Below are 26831 nucleotides of genomic sequence, written 5' to 3' on the forward strand. Positions count from 1 at the left end.
GTGTGGTTGACAATTTTGTAGGCTCTGGAATAAGAGTATTTTGGGCATTTTTTGTCTGTGGAATTATACCAGGAAAGAAATTTGGCAGACTGAATGAGTTATCTGCCACCATATTCCATGTTTCTACATAATGCATATGAAACAACCTACGCTGACACACTGTGTGTAATTTAAGAGTCAAACAAAAAGAAAATAGCATATCTTCAATTTTTTTTTATATGTAAATGTTTTATTTTTTTAAATCTCAAAATGGTTACTACAAATCCCGGAGCCAACTTTGCAGTAATACATTCGGTACACAGCATAAAACAAAGGAACTGACTGCAGTATGCTTACTGTGCTGCTGAATACAATTTCATAGCAATATAGCAATTTTTAGTGAATGTTAAAAGGCAGCATTTTTTTGATTCGTGAAGTCATTCTCTTAAGGGCAAGGAAAAAAAAAAACATTAATGCACTCAGATGAAAGTTAATAAAATGGATTTAAAAACTGCTCTTGGGAAGAAGTAAAAACACTTATAATGCCTCCATTTCATATCATGTTCTCCACTATAAAATTTCTTCACTCAGCTAGCAACTGAATGCTTTGAGGGATCTGTTACAGATAAAGTAGCTCACCCATTGGTAAAAGTGTCATGAAGCTAAAAGTCATGTGACTAGATTCCAAAAGATGTAACTTTTGTGCTGTGGAACTTTTTTTTGTTATATACAGATGCACTGACAATAAGGCGTATAGTGTAAAACTATTGACTGAGGGCAGGCATACTGACCATTATATTTCTGGACCCCAGAGGTCAAAGGAAATATTACCACCAAGATAACTAAGTTCCTGAAGAACACAATAATTTTCTATTATAAAATCTATCAACCTGTATTCATTCCATAAAATTGCCTCTGAAGATATGAAGATGAATTGTTGTCATGCTATATATCAACTATTGTTTTCTTAGAAAGCAATAGTTAATTTTATTTTCAGATCTGTGAATTTCTTTGAATAAGTGACAAATACTATTACAATTCTGCGATTTCATAATATGATAATTTCTTGGGATGTGCTTTCAATTGAAATGACAAGGTTAATGAAACATACTATATTCATTTTAATGTTTTTTGTTAACAAAATGACAGTAAAAATCACAAAACTTCATTTTTTATTTTCAGCGCGAACTATTCACCAACAGTGCATACTATTTGCTGCAAAAAGAATTCCCCAATGAAACAGAATTCAGATGGGAAACTTTACCCAATGAAATGAAAAAATGGCTTTTTTGGCCTGCTCACCCCTAATTACTCACACTAAATGCCGATTATTTCTCATCCTTGGAACAGTTGCATTTTTGTCACCACTATTACAGAATCCAAACATGTTGAAATACTTTGTAATTGTCTAAAGCAGTGATTCCTAAATACAATCCTTGAGATCCTCCTCCATCTTTGATTTTGATGCTATCTATAATGAATATTCATAATGGGGGCAATTTTAAGTAATTTGCTTAACAATTAAGTGCATAGTTTACTCCCTGACCTAAACACATCTCTGAGAATACCTTCTTTTTAATCTAGCTAAAAGTACACGTTATGAAAGTACATGTGTATTTTTGCTGCTATGTGAGATGCAAGTTTCAAATCAGGAGATGTAGTCAACTATCTTGTAGTTACCCAGCTCAGTCTCATTGAAAACTGTCCTCAGATAGTATTTGTATGTACTGTAGTTGATCTAACAACCAGGTAAACTGGCATATTTTCATAGTCCTAAAAATCAGATCTGGCAGAGGATGGTAAAGATTGAGTTTGATCAATAAAGGATTTCTCCCTTTTGCACATATGAGAAAACCAACTCTGATCCCTCCCCAAATGATTTCTAGAAACATCTATCAATCAATAGAAATAATGCAAAGTAAAGGCAGTTTGTTTACAATTTTTTCTGGAGTTTTACACTACACATTCCGTTCTTTTGTCTTTCATAACATTCATAATTGTACCCCCTTCTACTCCATTTTCCTGACGTTACTGCATTAAACACATAAGAAATCCTTCCACTTTTCTATTTTTTAATCACTCCCCCAAATAATTCTACAATTAAACATATGAGAACACAAGTGTCATAATCTAGTTTATGCTCCCAAAATCTGCCATTCTATTCCTTATCGTACTTTCCCAACCTTCTGTCTGAGGGATCACAGAGTCATGGCGGCATTGCAGCTCAACTTTAGAGAGTTACTTAGAGTCACTGAACTCAAAGTTATCTTCCAGAATTTGAATAAAAGGGTGTGGATACACTCAACCTAAACTGAGTAATCCTGGCCATTGTACTGTACAGGAAAAAAGATCCCTGGTTACTGGGGAAATTCAATTTAATCCGATATATAATAATAGGAAATAAGCATAAAGATATCATCTGTTCAGAGGCACTTTCATTTAGTTATTTTCTGGACAGTGAACAAGTGAAAAGATCTTAAGGGATCCGATTATAAGAATAACTAGTACATGTGTCTATGAATATTATTGAAAGTCATCCGTACGGCTCTTTTTCGCTTTTTTAAAGTGAAAAATACTTAGAAGTTAAAATAAACAAGGACGTGCACAGCCATGACCAAGGTATTTGCTCCATTTATTCTATACACTCCTCTCCTATCACGTAGGTCGACCGGGATGTTGACTTCCTTGAACTCTACTCTTTTGGACAGTACTTATCTATTTCTGACTTGAAAACGTTTTAAGAAATTTGGAAATAATTGCATAGTTCTCCACTATTGCCCACCTTCAATTGTGGGATGGCACAACTTCTCTTGTTTCTTTATAGGGCGACAGTCTGATTGGTGCTCACTAGGTATGAAATTCTCCAGTAAAGCATTATAAACTCAAACTAAAGCAGCATTCTTTAATATTTAATCCTGTTTTTCTGCATGAAACCCAAGAATATAAATCTCATTTTGGGATGGATGCCCAGTCCCAGGGACCTATAGGCACATGTTACCTTAGATATTAAACCTTCCCTATTTAGTTATTAGCGCATACATATTACATATATTACCCATCCCTACCTTCCTCATCAACTTAAGCTTTCTGCATTTCTTTGATCTTTTTCTTTTAATTTTACAACATTTTTCTTTGCCTTATAAGTGAAGCAAGAGCAGGGGTGGGCAAACTGGCAGTTTACCCTGTCTAATGTGGCTCGCCTACCTCGTGCTGGTGCTCTACTGTGTCCAGCCTGCCAAAACCAGAAACTGCCACCATCCCCACAAGCGCGGCACAGGGGCCCTGCTGATGACATTGGCCAAAGAAGGGCCCCCAAGGCCACTGGCAGAATCCATCTAATTGGTGGCCAAAAAGGGAGGCCCCCCAGGGTTGCCAGCAGGGCCCAGGAATGAGGGCCCTAGGCTGCCGCCATAAGAAGAAGAGAATGAGAGAGAGAAAGAGAGAGAAGGGTATGTGAGAGTTTATACAAGTGAGAGAGAAGGTGAGCGCTTTCAGGGATTCTCATCCCTCCCCAACCTAAGGGAGAGAGATATAAGGCTCCAGGAGGGAACTTCCCAGCTCCTGTTGCAAGTGAGAGCCAGTAATGTGGCCCTAGTTTAAAAAAAAAAAAAAGAAAAGGTTTGCCCACCCTTGTGGTATAAGTCTGGGACTTTGTGCATTTCTGCCTAATGTATTTGTAATTGCTTTGCTTCAGAGGTACTGTTACATTGTAAGTTTTGGACCTCAGAAAATATTGCATTTCTAAATTCAGACATTTTTAGGTTTTGAAAATCATCCCCAATTTTAAAGAAAAAACATTTTGTAGAAGTCAGTTCTATATCTTTGTTTTAGGACATTATTTATTTTTGTAAGTAAATTATTTCTAAATTAATAACTGAAGCCTTGTTTTAGAATTCTCTTTTCAAACTTACTAGTTAGCTGATAAAAACTATTTAGGGCTACCATTTCACTTCAGACCAACCAAACAAGCATATTCCGTTCTGGTTTTGCCCCTTTGCAGATTTGTAATTCTGATATTCTCATGGAGTTCTCTAGGAAAATCAGTACTACAAACCCATTCATGCACTGGGGCAAAACCAGAACTAGATCACCTTGTTTAGTTAACCTGATGTGAGGTGGGCAACCCTACTCCTATTCCACATAGCAAAAGTCGAGGCGTGGTGACAAACTAGAAAAAGATCAGTAGTGCACTGGTGATCATACTTAAAGTGGCTATTCAATTATTTTGCTGCTAAGTCCAAGAAACAGGGGCATGAAACTGACCAACTTAGTAAACCAGAGGCGAAAATCAACATAGACTCCATCATATTTGGCCATGTAGAAGGACCCAGGCTCTACTATAATGCTATGTGGGAGATCAGGGTTTTATTCCTGCCTCCCAGCAATCTACTTCTCAGACAAGCCAGGCTGGGCCAGGTCAGTGGATCTCAATCATTGCACAAATTCAACACCTAGCGCATGTGTGTCAATACAATGTCTAAGCTAGCTATGAGGTTTATGAAAATGGGGAAAATATTATGCAATTGCAACTGAAGGTTCATAATGCCATAGTCTGGTAGAAACTAGTTCCAATTGAGTTGGAAGCACATAAATAACTTCGGACAAATTTAAGGCACTGTTACTTTAATAATTGTTTTTTTGAGCACAGCAAAAGTGGGGAGAATACCAGGTAATAGCCTATCATTACTTCATTCATATGTTTTGTTTAAAAAAAAAAATACTAATCCATGTTTTGCATAGATAGCGTCATAGAAAAAGTGTGAATTCAATTTAGGTTAGTTTATTATTGTAATTCACACTTGAACCTAAATTCCAAATTTTAAATCCTAAACACATCAGCCTAGTCTGGTGGTAGTCATTTACCCTACAAAGACAGTGTTAAACTTGGTTCCCAGTGATTTAGAGGTGAGAAAATCTGCATCTTCCTTTCACTTCCTCACCCAGTGGTTAGAATATACAGCCAGACCTCGACACTGATGGCACATGGACCGATGTTGAAAACTGGCATGTATTAGAGAACAAGTGACCGAAATCCAATATGAGAATGGAGAATTAAGTCTGGAAAAAGAGATTCTATGGCTTAAGCCTGGTGAAAAGGTCAAAACACTTAAGGCCAGAAACCAAGCTCAAGTACAACTGGCCAGGGATAAGAAGTAGCAATAATAAATGTAGGACATCATTTGAATCTCTGGAGGAACAATCTGTTGCAGATTTAGAGTGTTGCAAGGCCTTGTGAATACTACTAGCTATACTACTGACATTCAAAACTAGTGTTTAAAATTCCAGTCATGCCTCTCCCTTTATTGTTCCTATCAGACGGCCCCACTTTCCAATCCTAATATACTTCTCTTCCATGGGATCTTGTTACTCTCTCCAATGTCTGTAAATGGAGAGGGATGTCAAAGGAAACCAATAATACAGAACTTCACATTCCTCTCCCTAATACAAATGTAATTCCAACTATGTCGCCTTTCTCCATGCAAAATACCGATTTCTGGTAAGGAAGAAGTTAACTTTATTCTATCTGTGATGAACAACACTATCAACAAGCTAATCCTCCTGGGATTTGATTTCTTTCATTAGCCACAGGGCAGTAGGTTAATTGTATCTATCCTTGATCATGCCATTTACACGTTCATATCCTTTCTGGGATTACTACATTCAATTTTTTTCAAACATATGATGAAAAAAAAGGGTATTTTGTATTATAAAAGAAAATTACAACTATTAAGGAACATTCACAAATATATATTTACACAATACTGACATTCTGCTTATATCTCAGTACTTGTGCTCAATTTATATCTATTAAAAAGTGCATGGGTTTATTAAAATAAATGTGTCTGTGAGTGTATGGGTGTATAACTGTGGCTTGCATTACCTTGGAAGAATGACCTGGACAGCTTGGGGTATTGTAAATTACACAGCTGCAGCACAAAACCCCTCATTTTCAGTTCTTTCTTATTCACGATTACATTCATGTTGACGCTGCTTCTGCTTGACACATGGGCAGATACTGGGGTGGAGATGTCCAAATTTATGAAAACCTGAAAAATCTGGAATTGCAGGAGAAACTGCTTGGATGCTGAATACCGTGCTTGTCCATGTGGGAGATCAGTGCATTAACTGGCAAGAGAGCTAGGGTAGACTGCAGGTTTATTCAAAGGATAAGTGGTTACTCAGATGGGCACCTAGTTTAGTACTATGGTACAGTAGAGAATATCCATTCTGACAATTTGTAATCTTTTGATTACATGGTATAGGCAGTGGCACTTCTGGATAGATGAGATTGTGATGTATGTATGTAAAGATGATTCAGGTAATTTTACAGGGAAACTGTCATCCATTATGGAACTTGGAGATCAAGAGTGCTAGGGTAGTGAGGTATGGTGGGGTAGAGGGGGACAGAAAAGCAATAGGTTCTTGACTGTATGGAGATAGAGTGACCACTATAGTGTAAATCTAGGCAGACATAACCAATTTACCATTCACAAAATGAATAAAAATGTCTGATAGCACATAAGACATGAAAGCTTGGTCCAAATGACTAAAAAGTAAAAATAAAACGTACACAAATATATCTTGTCAGAAAACCCTTGGATAAAAAGTGTCTTCAGAACTTCATTGCATGTCTACAGAAACAAACTTTATCACTGTGCTGAACACTATAACAGGGTATAATGAATACTGATTTCAAATCTTATCACAAGCTTTAAAGCAGGACTGGGGAAAATCCTTTACTGAAAGCCTCTATTTTTTCCCTTCTACTGGCAGAAGGAGCACAGTGCTTCTTACCTGCATCTGCCACCTCCTCTGCTGGCTTCCATTTGAAGTCTGAACACACAGAGCCAATAAGTCCTGCAAAACTACATGATTTTGCATGTTCAGACTTCAGACTGAAGCTGGCAGAGGAAGAGGTAGATGCAGGCAGGAGGGAGGGGGGATAGGATCACAGTATGAGGGAAAGGCTGCCAGAAGTTGCTTATGGGTGTGGCCTGGGGCACTCATCTCCCAGCTAGGATAGTCTTGGCTATAAGAAAATAAAACTAGATTAGGGTCAAGTTAAAAGACTGGTAAGCAGTTGTATTAAGGGCCTGATTCATAAACCTCTTTCCACTACACAGAGAATGGGAAAACATTCCTCAGTAAACTAGCCCCCAAGTACCCAAACAAAAAATATCACATTCAATATTCAACTTCTGCAGGTAAGCATGGCAAGGATCATGAAGAACGCAAGCACAGCTTTACATGTACATATCAATACAGGAACAAATCAATGGAAATATACCAGGGAAGGGATAACCAGGGGTCTAAGTACTACTAATAAAATGTCCTGCAATGAGGAGATTTTTCCAAAGTGCAATGCATAAGTGAATATTGGCTGCACTAAAATCAGAACCAGGGAAACAAATACTACCAGATGAATACAGTGTCCTTTACTTATGATTCAAGTTTTAGCCAAACAAATAACCTGCAGAACACCACTGTGCAGTTTTTCAAGCACTTGCAGGATGAACTCACACTGGCTAAAACGGAATATTGTACATTTCAGTCATTTGATCATTAAATTCTTTTTAGAAATTTTCAGGGAAGTTTCCACATCAGAAATAACATCAACTGATGTCACAATTGGCTTCACTATACTTCCAAAAGAGCTTCTAAACAGGACACATCTTGATAGTATAGCTTTTCTAAAGTTGGCAAATAGTGTTAGTATCGAGAATGAAATGTTTAGTCAGCTGTCATTCTGGTTTGCTCCTATGCCACTATACAGTATGTTGCCAGGGGTTCCCAAACCTGCCCTGGTGACCCAGGATTTTAGGATATCTACGATGAATATGCATGAGATAAAATTTGCACACAAAGGAAGCCTAATATATGCAAACCTATCATATATATATATTCATTGTGGATAGCCTAAACATATGACTGGATTGTGGCGTCACTACGACAGGTCTGAAAGCCTTGTGGTATGCAATTCCTGAGGCACTGCACGGTAGTGCTTCACAGAGTCAACTACAGCTACATTTATGGTTTTCTTGCAGAAATACAAAGCTCTACTGCCAATAGCGAGGTTAAAATATGAAATTTTCCTCCCTGATAGCAAAGTAGCTGTGAAAGATGAAGCAAACAATCCCTTAATGGTGGGGGGACTGCAGTATTATGGTAAAGGAGCAAGGAGATGAAGTCCATCATTTAATGATTAGTAACCACCACATTTTTTTTTTTTTGTCATGGCCTGTCATAAGCCAGGCAAAATATTTAAAAGTAAAGCAAAACTTCACCACTACAGAATCGCTATCTTTACATTAAGGCATTCGGTCTGGGGACTCCACATTACCACTTAATTCACTCTTTTGACTGATGTATTCTGCACTACAGGAGTATGGTTGTGGTAAAATTATGCAAGGTCAGTTGACCTCACTACACACTACTTATGTAATACATAAATTCAGAGAAGCGCAGCAGCACCAGCCTTACAATATACCAGCTCCCTCTGGAGTTTTTCCCTTTTCTTTCTAGATGAATGTTATACCAAACAATTCTCATGAATTATCTTCAAACGACTGGCTACTGAATTTAAAAAAAAAATCTGAAATATTAAAAAGGCCACATCTATCATCTCTCTCGAATTATAAATAAAATAATACTGTCTAGTTAAAACGATGGTATTTGGCGGAAGAGAATGACTAGTTGTTTATAACAGCATTGCGTTGGTGGGTAATCTGGCTGGCTTCACTGGGCACATGGGATGGGGCTTGCTGATTTCTCATATCTCTGGGTCCTGCAAGCATGCACTGCATACTAAAATAAAAAGTGGCGATTTTCTATCAGTAATCAATGTAAACTTATTTCTCACACTTCTCACAAATAAAACACAAAATTGAAATAATTTCACTGAATGAGCACATGGGTCACTGTGCATTTATGTGCCAGACAGGGAGGAAAAGAAGATTTTTGCAGGCCTAAGTAAAAATATTTCATGTAACTTTAAACACTGTAATATACAGATTGTTTAAAAAAAAATGAATAAAAATACAAGAATTGCACATATATCCATAGGAGTGAAGGCTCAACGATAAGGGCTGCTGGCATTCCCAAGCACACATCTTTCACCCCAAATCATAAACACAACTACTCTAGCCCTTGATTTAAATAGAAAGATTTTATAGCGGTGGCATAAAAAAAAAACAAAGGGGCCATATGTTTGACTACAAGTCAGTCTCCCTTCTTTCTCCTCCCTGGTTTGTAACAGCCAATAGAGGCTCAAATAAAGGAGGAACCAGGTAGTTGGTGTCTCTCTGAAATATATTCAGTATTATAACCAGGGCGGGAAAATATCCCATAGAATCCAAAACATTGCTCCAAAGCTTGCTTATTTCTCCAAAGGCATGGGCCCAGCTGGAGGTGGCCTATGGAATTTACATAGCATGAGCAGGTGAGGTAAATCATCTCCCAAAATAAAATTTTGTGATTCCCAAATTCTTAATGGGAAGTAGTGGCACCAACTGGCTAAATTATGATGAGAGAGTTGGCATAGAAAAGGGTACGACAAAACTTGAACCCATTCACCACCTGACTTCCTATCTGCACCTTGCACCCCACAAATTCTCTGCTATACCAAAAACTGAAATTCTGAGAGACAAATATCCCTCGAACAACAGGTTTTACCACTTGAACGCCTGCTCTGCAACAATGTAATATTTCAGGCTCAAAATGGCAGGTTCCCAATTCAAGGAGACATTTTTACAAAATAAGACCCCTTTTAGGAATTAATCTTCTCTCATTCTTTTCGGTATTTCTTCTGAGAGAGGAGTTTGAAAAGAGGGAGTAGGGAAGATGTGCGTGGGGGGGGAATATAGTTAGCAGCAGAAGATGGAAACAGTTTTAACGCTGCTGCGTAATTTTCACAATGCGATCGAGTGAGTCTATAGTGGCAAATGCCAGGTACTGAGAGCACAGGCAGTCTTCCAGGCTGATCCCATTCTCCCCGTCCAAGGATCTCTCTGCAAACTTGATCATCAGTAGCGTCCGCTTAATGTCCAGCCAATTCTGGAGCATGGTATCCCTCTGATCAGGGCTGGAGGCCGAACTAAAAGTCTGGAACAAATCTTCACGTGGACCCCACAGCAAACAGCGCAGAATTCCCTTGGCGTCCGAGATCAAGATACGCTCCGAGGGGTTAGGGTTCAGGAGGCAGCTGGCAAGCTGCTGGAGCCCTTGAGAATAGAGCGAGCGACGAGGAATGGGTGGCAGGTCAGCCCGGGTGTACTCTTTCTCCTTCAGGTCTGGATTCTCCTCAAATGGATTGGGCAGGTGCAGCATTTCGTAGATGAGGATGCCTGTCTGGAACTCATCGCACTTCTTGTACTGAGTGGCAGTGATGATCTCGGGGGCCAGGCGCGACTTGATCACGCAGGACCTCTGGATCCACCGTGTGGCTCTTCTGCTTGGCTTGTGAGAAGTTGCTTACTATTAGCCTAGCTGGACAAGTTGTGCTGGGGTTCGGCTCTATCAGCTCAAAGTTTGAAAACCCAGTTCTGAGCCGGCAGTGAACCAGCAGAAGGTTCTCTAACCGCAGGTCGCAGTGCGTCACGTGATAGGGCTTCAAATGTTCCAGTCCTGAGCACAGCTGCAACAGAAGGAGACACACCTGCCTCTCATACAAGTCTGGATTCTTGGTGTGCCGGATCACCGATTCCTGCACAAAATCAGCCACCGTTTGGATAAGGGACCTCTCTCGTGATGACCACAACACGACTACGCTGTTTGCCGACTGTACCCTGGCTGCTGGTGCTGTCCTTACTTGAAGCCTCTGAGCTGGGTGGCGTTGCTTTGCTCTTATTTTTGGCTGTTTCTTTTGTTTTGTCTTCTTCCTCGTCTTCCTGTTCCTCCACATTGGGATCCTCCCAAGGAAGTAAGCGAACAGGGACATCAGCTAGGAAGTGCCCACAGTCCTGCTGAATGTTAAAATTCACTGCCAGGCTCTGACGCACTGCTAGGCTGTGATAATACTGTTGCTGGGATTCCTTTGCTTTACTTTTACAAATCTGAAAAAAAATAAAAATATAAATACATTTAACTTTTAAAACATATGCACTGCAAAATAAATTCTGTCATCCATTTCCAGTAATTCTAGACAAAGGCAGTTCATGCACTGGTTTTTTTGATTCTGGATATCAGTAATTCTCGGCATTAAGTCCCAAGAGAAATTAATTTTCTGGCTTGGTTCTTAATTAACATTTTATCATTTCACAAAATTATTATTCAGTTTGGCATAATTGGAAATCTTTGCTAGAACAGTGTCTCCCAACTCTGTCCTGAAGGCACACCTAACTGGCATAGTTTTCAGGAAATTCATAATGAATATGTATATTTGCATACATTTGTGACTAGGTGCACACTAATCTCTCATGCATATTCATTGTGGTGACCCTGAAAATCATAGAAAAACAGACTTGGGACACAGCAGCTGTATATCTGTGAGGATTTATCTCTCTCAGAAAACATTTGTGTGGAGATGAGAAGCTTGCAAGAAGGATCACGGTTATCAAACAGCCGTGTGCATCTAAGTCATCCAAATGTCCCTGTGGCACAAAAATTGTTTGGTTGTGGATACATATGTACGGAACCTCTGATTTACCTAACCAAACAGGAGTGTACCGACCAGCTGGGGAAGTTTAGGCAGAAATTAGTAAAGAGAAGTTTGGGTTTACTCCCCCCCCCCCCCATGTGGGAGCTGCAGATGGTGAGATCTTGCTGTTATCATCAAGCTCCATCTATCCTTGTGGATTTTGAGTTAGACTTTCATGCAGTCAGGAGCTTGTTCTTTCCTGCTGTACAATGTTTTTCCTTATTTATTGAAAAGGAGTTGGGAATTTTTCCTTTTGGGGGTCAGCCTGCCATCTGACCTGATTCTGCTTGATTTTACTCTTAATTCAATTTTGGAGAATTCCGTGACGGCCGGGTCCCCTTTGTTGCAGTGGACTGGCCTTGAGGCGTTCCTGTGTTCAAGGCTGGGTCATCAAGGGCTAGGGAAGACCTGCAGTGTGCTATCTCTCTCTTTCAGAGGATGGACCTGACAGTGAACCGATGCAGAGGAGTTTCAACTTTAACTATTTTTGGACTATCTTCTCTGTTGGGAGGCAAGAAGTTTTTCCATCTTTCCTGACTCTTGCTTGATTTCCCCCCCCCCCCCCCTTCCTTTAGGTTCAGAGACTATGGCCCTTGGTATCCGTGATTCAGTAACCAAACCTGTTGGAGAGTGGTGTCTTTCATCTTGGAAGAACCTGAAGTGTGGAGAAATCTGGTTGGAAACAAGTACAGTATATCTCTGCCAGTGGCATAGAGGGAAGGAAAATAGAGGATACAAAGTGGTAAGGGGATTGAAGATATTGTAAGAGCTGGGAAGGCTGCTAAATCAAAAGAGAAGGAATTCTGAGGAGAGTGCCCATCAGGTACTAACTAGCAGGCTGATACAGTACTGTGCGCTCCAGCGGCGCGCACTGTTAACCTGCGTTTGGACGTGCGTTTTTGACACGCTAGCTTTACCCCTTATTCAGTAAAGGGTAATAGCGTGTCAAAAACGCGCGGCCAACCCCCCGAAGCATGCAAATGCATGTTGATGGCTCTATTAGTTATTCCTGCGCGATTCAGTAAGTAAAATGTGCAGCCAAGTCGCACATTTTACTTTCAGAAATTAGCGCCTACCCAAAGGTAGGCGTTAATTTCTGCCGGCACCGGGAAAGTGTACAGAAAAAGCAGTAAAAACCGCTTTTCTCTACACCCTCTGACTTAATATCATGGCGATATTAAGTCGGAGGTCCCAAAAGTAAAAAATAATTAAAAAAAAAAATTTAAATCAGCCCGCGGCTTGAAAACCAGACGCTCAATTTTGCCGGCGTCCGGTTTCTGAACCCATGGCTGTCAGCAGGTTTGAGAACCGACACCGGCAAAATTGAGCATCGGCTGTCAAACTCGCTGACAGCCGCCGCTCCTGTCCGAAAAGAGGCGCTAGGGACGCGCTACGCGTGACTTTTACTGTATCGGCCTTTAGGAGAGTTAAAGGATCTAAGAAGACTTCAAGAAAGGTGTGAATTGGGACTATGTTCTGATAAAATACTGGGACTGTAATCTGTCCACCTACAGTGGGGGAGAAGCAGGGATCTAAATTGGAAATCTAAATGAGGACTGAAGTATCTTCTTTCTGAGTAATCTGAGAAATTTGAGTAATTGGAGAAATTGCAGTAATTGGAAAGAGAGGGAAAACAAGTGTTAAGAAGTGTGCTTCCAAGAGAATATGAAGACTTTGTTAGAGAAGTGAGGTCCCAAGTTTATTAATCTTATCTACTGTATTATTTGACTTTGAGCTAGAAAATGAAGCTGTAAATATTAATCAGTCATCAAATCAACTATCAGTAAAAAGTTGGAAACCACCATGCTTCTCAGTGTGTGTTTGTGACTGAAAAGCATGATAATTATTAGTGCTGCTTTCAAGAGACGGAGAGGATTTGTACTGGGCTATTGCAAAAAGGTCAAGGAGCCTTAGAACTTGTTCTTTCCCCACTGGGAGCCACGGAACTCAGATCTTATGCTACTCGTGGAGCGGCCAAGAGTGAGAGAGTAAAGAGGAGGGTTTGCAGAAAGGGTCCACTGTTTCTTCTCCTGTGTGCCCCTGGGTATATGTAAAAAGAATCCGTCCCACCCAGGAGATACACATTTCTATAAGGATATGTGTGTAGCTATTAAGGAATGAGTGTTGATAGTAGTGTGCAAAATAAGTAAAAAGTTCTCAAAAGTTATTTATATACTCCCTGCATTTCTTTTATAGCAACAGACGTGAAGCTGGGTTATTCCAGACCAATTAAACTGCTGGCTGTACATAAACAACGTAGGATTTCCACAATATCCTTTCTGGAAAACTGACAAAAAGCAATTAAAGCCTCGATGTCATGATGCAAAGCATAAGGGAATTCAGAACAAAAATTAGGCATGAATTCAAGTGCTAATTGTCACAGGCTTATGCACACTGGAGAGGGAAAAGATTAAAGAAGCCGATGTACTGCAACTTTTCCTTCCCCCACTTTTAGTCATGATTCACATGCAAAGAAAATGCAAAAAAGCGTAGGTAGGTAAATGCGCCAAATAAAGGTTTATCTTTTCAGGGACAATGAGGTTGAACTTAAACTACATACTTGAGGATTGAAAGAGGTTCGTTATTAATTGCCATGCATGCCTACAAATGTCAGTGGTGTCCAGCCACTGGGTAACGTGTATGCTGGTATTTGTGTGTTTAGTGGAAAGGGAAGAAGAAAAGGATACCAGCCTACCTCACGCGCTGAAATCCACGCCGATTTTCCTGCGTGGATTTATTGGGGCGCGCGGGGCAAAAACCTGTGGAAGTGCGGAATGTAATAACAGCCGTATATGCTAATTAGATACACGCATAAATTCTGCGCACACCAAACATATGCGCCTTATTAATGCGTGCAGTAACGCGCGCTAATGGCCCTACGTAGTAAAATGAGCAGATATCCACGCGGATACCCATTGGCGTGTGAACGCCTGCGGTTAATCCTCGGGGTGAAAGCCTTTCTTTTTCAAAAAAATGAATAAATTAGTGATCCAGAAGTTGATGTGAAGGTGGGTACAGCAATATCTAATGCCTTCATGATTGGACTCAGACTGCTGGGTAAGAGCGTGAAATGCGGATCGGCAATTCTGCCTCATTGATAAGCTGCCTTCTCTCTACTCATTCCATCCGCCACTTGGCTGACCCGCAAAACCATTAAAAAAAAAACGTTCTCCACTCCGGCACTTTTGTTTACCTCCTGCCCTGATCCAGGCGCTAAAAACCTGCATTAAAAAACCCGCACTAACCCGATTTCTCCTTGCTAGCGCAGCTACCTGCATTGCCTGTAAATAGTAATCGCCTCCTTTGCATGCCATTAGCATGTATTTGCGTAGAAAACGCGCGGGTCTGTAAAAGCACTTGTGTGCGGTTTTTCCCTGCGCACAAAACCCTTATTACATACTGTATAGGTCTTTGCATGGGAAAACATGCGTACAAATGGCACAAAAACCCGCTGCCGCTTCAGTACACCTTATTACATCGGCCCCTCAGGTCAGTAACATTCACCAGTTTAGATACTTAGTATTTCTATTCAGAGCCATTATGAGCTCGCATCCTTTCCTTCCCACTACACAAAAGGTAGCATAACTACAGCCAAGTCCCTTAGCAATGGTAGTCACAAACCTATGTAATTTCTATCCTCCTACCCTTTGTTTTTTCTATCAGATGAGTCAAGGAGTTCTGCATTTACAACAGTACACTGTAAATCTATGCCAGATCCCTGGAGTTAAAGATTCAATGCTACTGTACACACCTTGAAAACACCCAATAAAATTACAGCTGATGCCAGTGGTTATTAGGTCAGACTAGCTGCACTCTCCCCACCAAAGGTTATGAGGCAGGCTGTGACAAGACTCTGATTGCTCTTACTCTTTTTAATCAGTAGGAAAGAGCCTTCTAATGATCACCAAAGCCAGTGTAAGGGAGATAAACTGCAATTATAGGATGAATAGTTGTACTTTAGTGCCCTTATGGAGAGCTTGCAGTGAACCTTTATAAGCCTCAACAGGTGTTGGCATATTAAATCAGACAACAAACTGCACAAGATCTCCTGGGCTCTACCTATAACAGCCTATACTGTGCAAGTCCTAGTCTCAGCATTATAAAGAAAGTTCTACATGTAACGCTTTATACAGCAGTATCCTAACCTTTGGGTTATAGAGAAAGCTTTAGATTCAATATGCTACACAGCGGTACCTCTTAACCTATGGGGAAACGGAAAAGTTCTAGATAGCAGTTTCTTTGAAACAAAGTTCTAACCTTGATGCAAAATAGAGATGCAAAATAGAGATGCATGAATCTAACATCCTAGACAACAAGGTTCTGACATCATTGAGAGTAGCATCATAAAGAGTAGCAAATCACTTGAACTGGACGGTATGCACATCAGGGTTCTGAAGGAACTAACAAATGAAATTTCAGATATATTAGTAAAAATATGTAATCTATCATTAAAACCATTCATTGTATCTGAAGACTGGAGAGTGACCAATGTAACCCCAATATTTAAAAAGGGCTCCAGGATGATCCGGGAAACTATAGACCGATGAGCCTGACTTCAGTGCCAGGAAAAATAGTGGAAACTATTCTAAAGATCAAAATCACAGAACATATAGAAAGACATGGTTTAATGCAACACAGTCAGCATGGCTTTACCCAAGGCAGGTCTTGCCTCACAAATCTGCTTCACTTTTTTGAAGGGGTTAATAAAACATGTAGATAAAGGTGAACTGGTAGATGTAATGTATTTGGATTTTCAGAAAGCGTTTGACAAAATCCCTCATAAGAGGCTTCTAAGAAAACTAAAAAGTCATGGTATGGGAGGAGATGTCCTTTCGTGGATTACAAACTGGTTAAAAGACAGGAAACAGGGGGAGACGGAGAGAGAGACCAGCCCGAGGGAGCTTGTGAGACGCCAGAACTTTGTTTGACCATCTGGAGTTCCATTTCCTTGCCGGTGAGGGTGAGATTTACTTTTCGCCCTGCCGGGTGCAGCATTTCCTAATTCTGACGTCATCATCTGGGACCTATAAAATCGGCCCGCCCACAGCTGTATTCGGGGAGACGGAGAGAGAGACCAGCCCGAGGGAGCTTGTGAGACGCCAGAACTTTGTTTGACCATCTGGAGTTCCATTTCCTTGCCGGTGAGGGTGAGATTTACTTTTTGCCCTGCCGGGTGCAGCATTTCCTGATTCTGACGTCATCATCTGGGGCCTATAAAATCGGCCCGCCCACGGCGCGTAGTCGACGTCGGTGCGCGTCGCCCAAGCCGCGCGCGCCCCTTAGGCGCGCGCGGCTTTGCTCCAAATCTCTGGTCTCTCGTCTCTACGTCCCAAGTAAGTGATATATTAAAAATATTAGAATTTAATCTTTCTCCCCCACTTTTGTCGCAGTATCCAACTAATTAACAGTGAGAGTGTGGAAAATTTCTCGTCAGTAACCAGTTTGACAATGCCTCATACAAAGAGGAAAGGGAGACTGAGGGAGTTGGCAGCTGTGGTCTCCCCAGTATCCCCAACTCAAGAGAAAATTGAGAAATTTTTCAAAATTGCTTCCGATACAACTCCCGAGAGAAGCGCTGCAAATCACCCAGAGGAGCCTGGGATAGATTCGCCTGCTTCGTTTACATCACTAAGTCCGGGAGCTCCGACAACTCCGCCTCCCCCTTGTCAAATTAAGCCTCAAGTTAATCCATCTATTGTGGCTACCCTAGCTGGAACATTGGAAGGAACTTCTAATATGTTTCCAGTGGTGGAGGAAGATCCATCTTTGAAGGGAGATAAGGCGAGTTACCCCAAAGCACTCAATGCTGAGTTGGATTTTGGGATACCAGAATTAAACACCTTATCCTCGATAAAAATTGAGAAACCCTCTGTAATAACTTTGGACTCGGTCTGGACTGCGATTGTCACCCTTGAAAAGGCTATAACTAATCTAACTACTATTACATTGCAGGTGAATCAGTGTGTTATGAAACATGAAGAGAAGGTTATAAAACAGGAACAAAAAATGTCAGATATTGAACAAATGTTATCTCAAGTACAAAAAATACAGATGAATTTGATACAGGGGGAAAAAATGCAAATTAGAAATATAGAGAAATTGGAAAATGAAGCAAGGTACCTAAATTTAAGGATAATTAATTTTCCTTTAACTAGGTTTACTGTATTGCAGGATCAGTTCAAGAAATACATGTCTGATGTGTTAAAAATTCCCACAGAGGCTTATCCACCTATTTCTAAGATTTACTTTATAAAATCTACTAATTTGATAGAAGAGTAAGCAGCACCAATAGACATATCCCAATTATTAGAATCTTCTTCTGAAGATGTTATAGAAAAAAAAAGGGACTGTTCTAGTCAAATTTGTTTTTCCCTCTGATAGGGACAATATTTTACGACTGTTCCTTAGGAATAGAGAAGTAAAATTCCAAGAACATCAAATCTGGATTTTTCCTGACATTACTAGAGCGACCCAAATTAGACGAAAACAATTTTTAGAATTGAGAACCCTTGCCGAACAAGTAGGTGCTCAATTAGTGGTCAGATACCCATGTAAATGTCTAGTTAGATATGAAAATGCCAGATATATATACTTTGAGCCAGAGGGATTGAAGTCCTTTTTGGAAGCAAAAAAGATGACTGAGAATAAAGGTGTTTAAGTAAGTTGTCATTTTGAATGAGAAGCATACACTCTCAATTTCTTATATTTTGATAATTTTTCTCGATTTAGCTCCTTATATGAATAGTTGGATTTCTGCTATTGCATGGTAATTAGGATTTCCAGGTTATAGAAAATTATATTGTTGTTAGTAATATCTGAAGTATTTTATATTATGATAATCCTGGATATCCGTATTATGATTTGATGATGTAATGTCATGATAATTTCAAAATTTAATAAAACAAATAAAAAAAAAAAAAAGACAGGAAACAGACAGCAGGATTAAATGTACAATTTTTTCAATGGAAAAAAGTAAAACAGTGGCGTACCTCAGGGATCTGTACATGGACAGGTGCTTTTCAATATATTTATAAATGATCTGGAAAGTGTTACGACAAGTAAGGTGATCAAATTTGCAGATGATAATTATTCAGAGTAGTTAAATCACAAGCGGATTGTGATAAATTGCAGGAAGATCTTGTGAGATGGGAAAATTGGGCATCGAAATGGCAGATGATATTTAATGTGGATAAGTGCAAGGTGATGCATATAGGGAAAAATAACCCATGCTATAATTACACAATGTTAGGTTCCATATTAGGAGCTACCACCCAGGAAAAAGATCTAGGCGTCATAGTGGATAATACATTGAAATCGTCGGCTCGGTGTGCTGTGGCAGTCAAAAAAGCAAACAGAATGGTAGGAATTATTAGGACAGGAATAGTGAATAAAAAAGAAAATGTCATAATGCCTCTGTATCGCTCCACGGTGAGACCGCACCTTAAGTACTGTGTATAATTCTGGTCGCCACATCTCAAAAAAGATATAGTTGCACTGAAGAAGGTTCTGAGAAGGGCGACCAAAATGATAAAGGGAATGGAAAGTCTCTCCTATGAGGAAAGGCTAAAGAGGTTAGGGCTGTTCAGCTTGGAGAAGACAAGGCTGAGGGGGGATAGAGGTCTCTGGAACAAAATGCCCCCTAACCTTCGCCTAGAATCTTGTCAAAAAAGACCTGGCTCTTTAAACAGTTACGCCCAACTCTCCCCTTAAACATGCTCTCCCCCTCTATCTTCTCCACCTATACCTCTTATAAATACTTCAAGCCAACTTGCCCCTGTTTAATGTATCATGCATACACCTTCTAGTCCCCCCCCCTGCAATCTACCACCCTCATTCTGCATATCCCTCTTTAGCCCCTCTGCCAATTTCCTCCCACCGCAATTAACTTACCCAATGTAATGTTTCCTGTTACTATACATTGTTACACATTGTTACTTGTTCCATTTGAAGCTCGTTAGATATTGTTACTTGTTCGCTGTGAAGCTCGTTGCTGTATCTAGTTACCTGTGAACCGAGATGATGTTCCCAACGTATCCCGGTATATAAAAACACTTAAATAAAATAAAATAAAAATCTTGAGGTCTAGAACAGGTAAATGTGAATTGGTTATTTACTCTTTCAGAGAATAGGTGGTCTAAGGAGCATGCCATGAAGTTAGAAAGTAGAAAATTTAAAACAAATCAGAGAAAATTATTTTTTACTGAAAGCACAAATAAGCACTGGAATTTGTTGCCAGATTATTTGGTTAGGGCAATAAGCATAGCTGTGTTTAAAAAAGGTTTGGATAATAGACTTCTCCTCCAGGAACTTAACTGCTATTAATCAAGTTGACACAGAATAGCCATTGCTATTACTGGCAGTAGTATGGGATCTACTTAATGTTTGAGTACTTGCCAGGTACTTGTTACCTGGATCCGCCACTGTTGGAAACAGGTTGCTGAGCTTGACAAGAAAGGGGAGGCCCCTTCCGACTGAGATGTAAATTCTCCAGCAAGAAGAGGATGAAGCATTACTGAAGATAGGGATGTAATGGAGAACTTCAACAGCACCTTTATTTTGTCAACCAATTGTTCTGCTCTCTGACTTGGAGGTAATAGGTCCTCCCCTGAAACCCAAATTGGTTCTTCCTCCTGTGTTGCAGCACAGGGCATTGACCTGTCAGAGCTCCAAGAGTTCCTGAGGGTTGCACCAGAACCAGCCCTGAAAATTGTGTTAAAGCATCTGGTGGTTCACAAATATTCCAAACTGAGGCTTCCAATGGTGCTCTGGATGGCTTGGAATTCAGAAAGAGCCATAAAAGGAAGCACTTGTGCAGGCATGTCATCAAGCCCCCTTGAAGTTGATGGTGTTGAGAAGGCATGGTGTTTATTATGCAGCATTTTCTGTGCTGAAGATTGTCTCATCCTCTGTAACAAGGTTTTTGGCACAGACAATGGAGCAATCCTTGGCACAGAAAATGCCTTAGAGGACTTCGGCACTGAGGAGAATGGAGCAGAGGCTGGTTTTTTTTGGGGGGGGGGGGGGGGGGCTACAGAACAGCCCAAAGACTGTACCAAAAGCTGCGCCAACTCTGAATCTGGTGCTTCAGTGCTGCTATACTGACAGTGCTGGAAACGTAAACTACTCCCATATTTATGCTTCTAACGCTAGAAGTGTAAAACTACCCACAATTTAGGCTTCTAACAGAAGTACGCTGGAGTGCCTGGAGCAGGTAAGTTCCTACCTTGCTCCCACATGGCTTTTTTTTTCTTTTTTTAAAGTACTGGGAGAGAACGGGCGCATATGGCCCAGGTTATAGTCACTGGAGCTGGGTGGGTGAGAGGGTAATGAGGCAGCTAGATTAAATCCAAGAGAGGGTGGGGAGGAGTGGGCCTGATCTGCTGACCCACCACACTTTTCTCATATTTTGCAGGGCAGAGGGTGTACAGTCTGGGCCAGATATTAAATTTGGAGGAGGGGAGGGCGAGAATTGCCCACAGACTCCTTGCACATTTTTTTTAAAACTATTTTGCCAGCACTATTTAACAGGATCTCTTTGAATATATCCTGTTAAGTCAGGGGTCAGGAACCAATGGCTCGCGAGCCAGATGTGGCTCTTTTGATGGCTGCATCTGGCTCGCAGACAAATCTTTAATAAAAAAGTAAAAATCTAACAAAACCCCCCACCCTCCTGACGCCCCCCAAGGCCTCCAAAATTTATTTACTACAACCCCCCACCCTCCCAAGACCTGCCAAAAGTCCCTGGTGGTCCAGCGGGGGTCCAGGAGCGGTCCGGGAGCGATCTCCTGGACTTGGGCTGTCGGCTGCCAGTAGTCAAAATGGCGCCGACGGTCCTTTGCCCTCACTATGTCACTGGGGTCGACCAATGGCGGCGGTAGCTCCTGTGACATAGTAAGGGCAAAGGACTGTCGGCTGCCAGGTCTAAAGTTATCCGGCTAATTTAGCCAGTCTAAAATCAGCTAAATTAGCCAGGTTACTGAACTCCTCCCCGAAATGCCACTGGAATGCTGGAATGCTTCTTTTTCATCCAGTTAAAAATCTAGCTTTGAATACTGACCTCAACGTGTTTAAATCAAGCTGCACCCCACTCTGCAATTCCTCAGATGCACTACACCCCTGAATCTGCCAGTGACATGACCTTCGTTAGAACAAAATGGAGGCTGGCTTACTGTATACACTTGTATATTACAAATGTGTTAATGCTGTCTTCATTCAGAGACGGAACCATGACAGCAGAAAAAGATCATATGGCTTATGTAGTCTGCCCAATAATGTGTATATTATTTCTTTCTGAAAGTCCATGGAATCAAAGAAATTAAATTGAAAATTGCTTCTTTACTTTTGCAAAAAATTATTTAAAACTCCTTCATGATTCATAGTATTTGTTCATTTATTCACATAAACGGTGCTGTTCTGCTAAAGAAATCAGTTTTCATGGCAATCCCCACTAAAGATGGTTTGCAAGTATGTTTCTAAAATGTTAGCCTTTGTTTATAAAACAAATTCTGGTGCTACATAAATGCTAATTTTTACATTCTGACATTTCTTGTTTACCTTACCTTAACAGCATAGTTGTTAAGTGGATCTTTTGCGTAGGAAGCCGTGTAGTAGATTGCATCCCCTGCCTCACAACACGGCTTGTCGCTAGTTAGCCGAAAATCAGACCAGCTGTCTACTCCAAAACGAAGTTGGTCCTTTTGACCAGCCATGAATAGATCTTCACACTTGACGGCCAACTTCTTCAGAGAGTCAACGTGGAGGGTTCGGATTTTACCCACCACTTCCTCTCTGTTCTCGATCCCTCTGTACAAGGCATGCCTCTGGGGTTTCTGGATGCTCTTGCTCTGTTTATTATGGGTGAGGCGCCTCCTAGAGAGATACTCCATGCTGGAGACCCTCTCTTTAATACTAATAGCAGTCAAGCTAGAATTGCTGTTGCCAACGGAGACACTTGTTCTTCCTTTCCCCAGGGGTCTGTCTAGGGAATCACTAGACTCATTGTCTAACATCTTTGCATCCGAGCTTACAGATGAACAGGCGCTGCCTGTGTCCCAGTTGGTGTCAATGTCATAGGTGGGATTTGCTACACACAGGTTGTTCTCTGGGGACTTCTGCTCACTTTGTTGCAGGAAGTCCCTAGGGGTTGGCTCCGTATTTGCTCTCATGATAGTTTTCTTTGGCAGTGGTGGTGGCGTAACTTGAGACTTGCACAACAGCTCTGCTTCTGCTGATTCCCCGAAGGCAATGGCATCATCTGAAGCACCTTTCACCTGTCGCGGCTGCTTGGGGGGTATCATGTTTGCTCTGGACTGCCCTGCATCACAAAGAAAAAATATAAAAGTTTTGGAACACCTCCAACTTTAGTATTTAATTTAATAATTGACCATTTATAACTTTTTTCTGATAATGAAATGATACAAACTGGGGTATAGAAATCTAGCAATTAAAAAGTTAAATAAAATTAACACCCAAGATACAATAATAGTTAATCCAATATATTTAATGAAGAAATAACAAATGAACATACAACAAGAACATCTTAAATTCCTAAAGGGATCATACAAAATAAATCATATGATTTCAGCAATGTTTAGATCACCAAAATATCATAAGTCTGAAAGTTTCAAATCTAGCCACGGAAGATTCCACCAGGATGGTGCCAGCCCTGTAAAAAATCCAACTCTTACTTGGATTTTTTTTCAGGGATTTAACTGATTGCACTACCAATCTAGCATGTTGATTGATTCAAATGCTCTAGAGGGAACATGCTAGGAAATACTCTCCCCCTCAAATACTTCAGGCTCTATCCCACGAAAGCAGAGAAAAAAATTTAAAATTTGTATTTTAATTATTTGCAGAGCAATAGGCAGCCAAATGAAGGGAAATCAGCGTTGGGGTGGCTCAATATCAAAACCCTTGCTGTTGCATGGTGAACTATCTGAAGCCTAATCAACCTCTTCAGGAGCTCAATGTAAATTGTATTGCAATAATCTAAATTACCCAGAACTGTTGCTTGGATCATTGTCCTTAAGTCATCAGGCTATGAGAAAGGCTGAAGTTGTTTGACTAAACATAAGAAACCCTCGCAATAATAGCTTTAACCTGAGCTTCCATGGACAAGTCAACATCCAACAACACTGTTTGTTTTTTTAGTAAGTAGTTGAACTTGTACTAGAGCATCTCATGGACATGTGTTAATCTTGTTCCTAAAATTATGTTTGTTAATTTTGTAAACCATTGTGATTCTTGATATGGAATGACAGCATATAAAATATCTAAATAAACAAACAACCCGAAACTCTTGACCTGCAAGACAAAGGAATAAAGGTGAAATTTATTAAAATTTGATGCCACTTCAGACCACGCCCCTTCCCCCACCATCTGCTGGAGACAGAGAATATTGAAAGGCTGATGTCGGGGTGGGACTATATAGCCATGACACCAGCTTTTGCTACATCTCCATCTGCTGGCAGAGTTGCATAACCCACTCATTGGGACTGATCTACTTGAATGCTAAGGAACATTTCCTTTTATGCACATTTTATTTTTTAAATTCTGTAAGACATATAAATGTGAAATTGGTGAGATGCTCTTATTGTATAAATGTATTATAACGTGCATTGCTTACATGAGAGGACTGCAAATATCCTACATACTGTACAGCAGGGCTTCCCAAACTGTGGGTTAGAACCCCAAATGAGGTTACAAAAACTTCAGCTATGGTTAGAAGAACTCAAACAGCAGCAGCATTAGTAGTGGAAGTTAGCAATGAAGCCTTTGAGCTTGAGTTTCTGTGGTAAATGGATGCCCTGTGGGAGGAGGGGTTAGTGCTGCTTCAAGGCTTGTGAGCTTGTAATAGCTTAGAAATGTATGTGTTTATTGATTTTATGTATGTAGTTTGTAACTTGCCTGAGAAGCTGCAAAAGGTAACTAAGTCCTTTAGAAAATTGAAAAGCCATGGCACAGGAGACTGTCATATTGTGGGGATTGGTAACTGGTTAAAAGACAGGAAACGTACTAAAGCTAAATAGAATCTAATAACGCGCCTCTGTATCGATCCATGGTGTGACCGCACCTTGAGTGTTGTTTGTTCTGATCGCCCCGTCTCAAAAAAGAAAACGGAACTAGAAAAGGTACAGAGAAAAACAACAAAAATGACAAAGGGGATGGAATGGCTCCTTTATGAAGAAAGGCCAAGTAGATCAGAACTCTTCAATTTGGAGAAAAGGCAACTGAGAGGAAAAACAAGTGGTCTATAAAATGAATGAGGTGGGACAGATAATATGGAAAGGTTATTTACTATTTTAACTAGTACTAAATTAGGGGACATGATTTAAAACACATTGGTTACTGTTTGTAGTGTCTCACGCTCAATATGAATGATTGGCAATTTAGTAGTGCATAAACTGCCTTCATACATGTGTCTGCTGCTGCAATGCAAACCTTTAGAAATGGGGCTCTCTTGACAAGGCCTGAACATCAACTACATTTGTAGCAGAGAGCAGACAATGTCTCACCTGCTTATCAGAGGAGCTGTGCATAGGATCATGGTTTAAGCACCAGTACTGATTGTGCATGGGCCTATGCCTGCAAATGATCATCCTTTATCTAAATTAGCATTATGAACATAAAATTATGTCTATGCCTCCCAACTCACTACATCCCAGCTTTCTCTTTCCTTTTCCTTCTCTCTTCTATACTAGACATTACTCTCCTCTGTTCTTTTTCCTTCATGCCTCATGCTCTCTTTATGCCTTTCTCCTATTTTGCAACTCAATTTACTACCTTCACACACTCCACCAACTTGTCCCTCATGCATCTTTAACTCACATCATTGCCCCGGCACTCCCTTCTTATTAATCTGTCACTAGAAAGTGCTCACTACAGGCCTTGCATTGTGTTCTGGTCCTCACAACCTACAACACTTTTCCATTTCTATGGTCTCACCATTAAGGAATTCTCAGCATCCTTCCTTACACCTGTCTCTCCATTCCTTACCATTACTTTCTTTTATCCTGGTCATCTACTTTTCTTTCCTTCCTCCCTGATCCATCATAGTTTTTCTCCCCCATTCGTTTAGAGACACTGCTAAATTCCTATCAATGTGAGTCCTATGAAAAAAAACGTATCTTTTGGGGACTAAAATGATTTGTTAGTAAAAATCTTAGCTAGATGCAAGAAGGAATTATAAGAGCAGACAGATCAAGGAATAAAAAAGTATTAGAAAAATGAAGTTTCCATTTTTTTGCCCGCAGTATTTCACATGAATATTGTATTATTGTAGTACTCATAGGCCCTATCATAGGCATAACCTGAAATAAAGAGCAGTAAAAAGGCAGTGAAACACTTTTTGACATATCACACAAGTCGTTAGTATTCTTGTTCTAAATATTTTGATTGACTATAAGAACTTTATAATTGTTAATAAGTATTGTATAATATTTCTGCTTCAATTTCATGCTTTGCTTTTGCTAGGCAAACTGACATTGCAGGCTTAAATAGAAAATATTGTGTTATCAAAAAGAACTGGGCTACAGGAACTATATTTAGAATCAACAAGGTCATACTGGCATTGTAGTTAGTTGCAGGGCCATTAACATTCAAGGCGAGGATGAATTTACATGTGAAGCGAAAACATATCTACATATGATCATTCAGATTAATTACTTATAGGAGAGAAAGCTAATCATAGAAATGTTGACAATTATGTTACCTGGTTTAGGGGTTAGAAATTTACAACTGTAAATTCTATTTAATACCTTATCAATAAAATCAATTGAGAGAGGGAGTTTTATTCCGGCGCTTTGTGTGGCACTCTGCCAGTCTCTCTCGCCATAAGGCATATTTTTATTTATTTACTTAGTCAGTTTTATATATATAGATGTTTGGTGTTTACCTTCACAACGTTATTTTATTTTATAGATTTGTAACGTTTTAATAAAAAAAGCTTTTCTTTACAGCCGTTGATTCTAAGCATCTATTTTCAGAGAACCATAACAGTGTAGTGCTGGTTTGAAATGCTAAATATAATTAAGGAAATTCTTACTGAAAGGAGAGCTTGACTGCATAACCCAGTAATGAACCCTATCAGTGCTCTGGCATGAGGATGTGCATGGGCATCTGACATCGAGGCACGGCACTAATAGTACATCTAGAAATAGAACCAGAGAGTGAAAACTATTTTTGTGATGGATAGTTGGTACTAACTAATAATTTA

General features: G+C 40.2%; 1 protein-coding gene across 1 annotated transcript in view; it reads right to left on the reverse strand.

Annotated features, from left to right (window-relative positions):
* Window positions 1-1138: 1138 nt before the first annotated feature.
* PEAK1 (pseudopodium enriched atypical kinase 1) overlaps window positions 1139-26831 on the reverse strand; it is a 232204-nt gene continuing 206511 nt past the window's right edge. Inside the window, 4 exon segments of the mRNA XM_029575835.1 lie at window positions 1139-10386; window positions 10388-10708; window positions 10710-11030; window positions 22174-22928. Coding sequence (XP_029431695.1) covers window positions 9868-10386; window positions 10388-10708; window positions 10710-11030; window positions 22174-22928 — 1916 coding nt within the window. The 3' untranslated portion in view covers window positions 1139-9867.

Source organism: Rhinatrema bivittatum, chromosome 13, assembly GCF_901001135.1.
Source record: "Rhinatrema bivittatum chromosome 13, aRhiBiv1.1, whole genome shotgun sequence".
Classification (NCBI taxonomy): Eukaryota; Metazoa; Chordata; class Amphibia; order Gymnophiona; family Rhinatrematidae; genus Rhinatrema; species Rhinatrema bivittatum.